We start from the raw sequence: 5,112 nt of genomic DNA on the forward strand, positions 1-5,112 counted from the left end.
CTTCTGCTAATGTACCTCTGATTTCTAATGGCATTTTATCTCATGTAAATGTGTGTGTGTGTGTGCTTGTGTGCACGTGTTTGTACACATATATAATTAAATTACACACAAGTCCATTTTCATTCTATTCCTATAGTAGAGGTCACTTGAGTTGGCCCTATGATTGACCACATACTTATTCAATAAGTATTTTTTCCATAGCTAACCCTGGATGCAAACAAGTGACTATAGATATCTTCTCAGGATTTCTAAATATTCTCCACTCTGAACCAGGTTTTTGAAGATGGACCAAGAGACCACAGTTACACTCCTAATGCTTGCTGCAAAGAGTCTGCTGAATAATGAGCCTCTAGCTATCCATGCCCTGGACGAAATCCCAAGAGACCTCTTTGTTCCATTGTTCAACGCTGCCTTCTTGGGTGGGCATAAGACGATGCTAACGGCAATGGTGAGGGTTTGGCCTTTTCGCTGTCTCCACATTGGGTCATTGAACACACAGGAGTCATACTATGACATCTTGGAAGCCATGATTGATGGTCTGCAGATGCTCCCTGCCCAGAACTCTTCCTCTTGGTAAGGCTATGAGCAGTAGAGACACAGGGAGTCAGCAGGAGGGTATGCTGTAGCCTGGGGCAGGGGAATACTAAGCCGTCTCCCAACAGTAGCCAATGGTGAATACTGCAGTCTTTGCAGAGCTGTCGGTCAGCACTTGGGGTCACCTTTGGGACTCTATTGCCTTATAGAGTTGATTATAGAATAGAGGTGCTTGAGGATACTATGAATGGATTTGAGTGTGATTACACACAAGTGGAATATGGGCATTGAGACAGGGAAAGCCTGGAGGTGAAGGAGGGGGTGGAGAAAGGATGAAAGACGCTGCATTTGTGTGGAAAGAACTTCTCGGTGAATGGCAATGAAGCACAAACCAGGGTTAAAGTGCTCCGTCCCTGCTTCTCATCATTGATCTTGCTGGGTTATATTAAAATCAGCTATCTCTCATGTGTTCTGTCGCTTCCTTTCCTTCCAGGGGGCCCAAACTGAGGATCCTAGATTTAAGGCGTGACCCGGACTGTAAGACAATATGCTCTGAGATTCGGACCACATTCCCTTTCTGTTTTAAGTCATGCAAATACTCTCAGCGCTCTATCCTTAAGATAGAAGAAGCTCAGCATAGTGTCAGGCGCCTCGGGATTGGTAATTCCGGGTCTGCGCCTCAGTCAGCTCAGGAACCCATGGAATTACTAGTGGATATTTCCCTCAATAGTACCTTGAGAACAGAGCAATTCCTCTCTTTCCTTTGTAGTAAAATTCAGCAGGACTTTGGGTCCTTGCACATCTGCTGCAGAGATTTGGAAATCGATAGAACGTCTGCCCACAAAAGTATCCTGAAGTTTCTTGATCTGGGGTGCATTGATCACCTGGAAATGGATCAGGCTGATCTGAGTGAAGTCCTCACCCTTTTGGCTCGGGTGATCCACCTGAACAGCCTTACTCTGTGTAACATCCCCTTTAAATCTTATACGAGAAGGAAATTCAGATCTTTTCTCCTCTGCCTTGGGCGGCTGGACAACCTACAGGAGCTCAGCTTGCCTCTCGTCTGCCTCACCAATCAACTGCACAAACTGCTCAGGTGAGGGGGTGGGGAGGAACCAGTGTTCCTTGAACACCTCATTGTTAAGACAGAAGAGACCATGCTTGAATCTTCCTAAGCTCCTTGTAACCCATTTCTCTTTTTGCCTCAGTGTAGGCACTGCTGGGAGTTTGAACCTAGCCGGGGGAGAGAGGGGTACCTTATGGTGAGCAGCAGATGAGGTTAGAAAAGGAAGCTGTGCTCATACATTCATTCATTCATTCAGTGGCCGTGGGCAGACACTATAATAAGTCTGTAAATATATTGGTGAAAAAGACTCAGTCCTTCTCCTATTGGACTTTCCAGCTCTCTGGAGAGGAAGGGGAGGCATTCAGATGGAGAAACATTAAGCTATAGGACTAATGCACATGCCCATGGATGGGCCCCAATAGTTAACACTGCCAGATAATTTTGCTCCTGTATTTCCCCCAAGCCTTAGACCCTGAATGGAGAGCTTGTCATCTGGGAACTAGTCAAGGAAACCCTAAGTTGGCTGCTTTCCCAGACCCATCCTCGCCAAATAAGTGAATCAGATGCAACACTGATTATGTCGTATATACTAAGTGCATGCAATTTCTTCACTTAATCTTTCCCGCAGTTCTTTATAATCATTACTACTGTGCACGTTTTCAAGATTAAATCCCTGTACCTCAGAGTTGTAAAGTAACTTTCTCAAGGTCACAAATCTATAAAGTCTGATCCCAAAGTCCACAATGTTAACCACCTGTTGCAAACCGTGAACACAGTACTTTATTCTAGAGCCTTAGGTACCTATAATTTGGGGCTCATTGCCCTCATTCTTCTGAAATAACCTTACTTTTTTCTCTCTATAGCATTGTGCCACGTCAGTTGGATACACTGTATCTACCTTACTGTAGCCTTTCTAACAGAGACATCACTGTCCTGTCCGAGAGCTCTCAGGCCACCCACCTAAAGGAACTGAGTCTCAGTAACAACAAGATCTTCTCAGAAGGATATGAGCCCTTCCAGGCTCTGCTGGAGAAGGTCTCAAGCACCCTGCAACATCTGGAGATAAACAATTGTATGATAACTGATTCTACTCTCTCTGCCATCCTCCCAGCCCTGAGCCACTGTACCCACCTCCGTGTCCTTAGCTTTGTCTTCAATCCCATTACAATGCCTGTGCTCAAGAGCCTTCTGCAGCACGTGACATCCTTGATGAAGCTGAAATATGTGATTTATCCTGTCCCTCTCCATTGCTACGAGGAAGGGAATTTTCATGACAGTTTGGACCGACAAAAACTTGCTGAAGTTCAGGCTCAGTTGCAGGCGATGCTGCACGGGGCACAGCGGGATGACATGAATTGGGCCACTTGTTCATAGTGATTTCCACAGTACAAGGAGGTGTTTCAACACTGATGTGTGGCCATGAAAGCGTTCACTTTTTTCTTTTTTTTTTTTTTTGCCTGAAGCCCAAGTTTGTAGAGACGCATATGTAAAGTTCTAATGTTCTAGGAAACTGGGGTTAGGAACACTGGATAGGTAAATTGATCTCTATAAAAGAGGAAATTTTAAAAGGAAATAGAGGAATTTGAAAGGTCCTCTGGATCTCTTGCCCACTGCCCTCTACATCTTCTGGTTACTAACCACAGTGTTGGGTATGTGACGTAAGCTTACCCAGTCATGGTACATCAATTCCTTATCCACACTGATTGGTTCACTTATCCATTTATGGGCACTTAACACAAGTCAGATCAATTGAAACTCTTCCTAGAGGTGGTAGTTGTTGAATAATTTTACCCTCTAGGGGCCTGCAAACTTCTTGTGTTTCTGATTACCTCAGGTGGCTTATGAGAAACCACATGCAACTAAAAGGAAACAAACAAACTATGCCCACTACCTACTGGTATCTTCATCAGCATATTGCTGCCTGATTTCCCAGGTCTCAGACCCCTGGCTCAGTTATTCCTTATTCCACACACATTCACCAAGTATCTGTTATGATTTAGGTACTTTTCCATGTGCTAAGAAAGATAAAGTCCCTGGTCTCCCTCAGAGTGTAGACATTCCTATGATTTATCAGTTTCTCTACTCTTTCTTAGAGGACTTGGGAAATTATTTATTCCCCCATAACACAGTATTTTTTTTTCACTTTTTCCCCTTACATAGTCTGCTCAAATGATATTGGCCTTTTTATGCCATTGGGTAGATGCTCAGGCCTCAGATCATGGCTTATATGTTACCTCCTCAGATAGGTTTTCTCTTGCTTCCCCATTTAAGTAGATTTATTCTTCAGCTGCTTTTTCTTAAGGTATCATGTATATTTCCTTCATGGTACACATTGTTGCATGTGTATTTGCTCCCTCAGCTCTTCCACTAGAGTTGCACTGCTCAGTATGGTACACACTAACCATAAGTGGCTTCTGAATTCTAGAAATCTGGCTACTCTCAAATGTGATGTACCCTAGGTGTTGAATGCACACTGTGTATCCAAGAGTTAGCAAGAAACTAAGGATGCAGAATAACTAACTGCTAATTTACGTGTATTGTTTACATGTTGAAATGATAACATACTGCATATCAAAGACAGTAAAGGTAAAATAATGTAAATTAAATTCTTTATATCCTTACGTGTTAAAATGATAGCATTTTATTTCAAAGACTTAGTAAGAAAAATGTTATAATAATTACCTGTTTATATGTTTACATGTCAACGTGATAAAACATTGCATTCCAAAGACTAATTGAGAGAAAATGAAGTTAATTAATAGGTTGTTCCTACTGTTTATATGTTGAAATGGTAACAGAAAATGTCAACGATCTGATAATGGAAAAGAATGGAAAAATAATTAGTATTTTGTGTATAGTGTTTCCTGCTTGAAATGAAAACAGATTGCATTTTCCTTGTTGAAATGAAAACAGATTGCAGTTTAAAGACTTAGTAAGAAACAAGAATGTAAAAGTAATGAATGATGTTTACATTGTTTCCTTGTTGAAATGATAACACACATTTTAAAGACTCAGTAAAAATTTTTTTAAAATTTTTTCTTATTGCTTACATGTTGAAGTGATAAACTGCATTTCAGAAACAAAATAATGTAAACTTAATTAATAATAAAAATAGTTAATAACTTGTTCTTACCTCCATTTTGCTAGTGCATTTCTGACTTAGAAACACGAACATGTTAAATGATTGTATATGTTGTTGCTTTGTTGAAATGATAACACATGGCATTTCAAAGACATCATAAAATAAGAATGCAACAAGGCCACCAATACCCTGACACCAAAGCCAGACAAAGACACTACAGAAAAAGGAAATGAGAGGGCAATATCTTTGATGAATGCAAATGAAAAGGTCTTGGAGAAAATATTAGCAAAACAAATCCAACAACATATCAAAAGGACCATACACCATAAATCACTTAGGATTTATTCCAGGGTCACAAGGATGATTCAACATTTGCAAATCAATCAGTGTGAGACACCACATCAACAAAATGAAAGATAAAAATCACACG

At 41.0% G+C, this 5,112-nt stretch overlaps 1 protein-coding gene across 1 annotated transcript; it reads left to right on the forward strand.

Moving 5' to 3' along the window:
- Window positions 1–283: 283 nt before the first annotated feature.
- On the forward strand, window positions 284–2,974 carry LOC307070104 (melanoma antigen preferentially expressed in tumors-like; the record flags this gene model as incomplete). Its single annotated transcript, XM_079728690.1, has 3 exons — window positions 284–573; window positions 1,028–1,630; window positions 2,464–2,974. 3 exons carry the CDS (start codon window positions 284–286, stop codon window positions 2,972–2,974), a joined length of 1,404 nt encoding a protein of 467 aa, XP_079584816.1.
- Between the last annotated feature and the right edge of the window lie 2,138 nt (window positions 2,975–5,112).

This window comes from Hyperoodon ampullatus, assembly GCF_949752795.1.
Source record: "Hyperoodon ampullatus genome assembly, contig: scaffold_408, whole genome shotgun sequence".
Lineage (NCBI taxonomy): Eukaryota > Metazoa > Chordata > Mammalia > Artiodactyla > Ziphiidae > Hyperoodon > Hyperoodon ampullatus.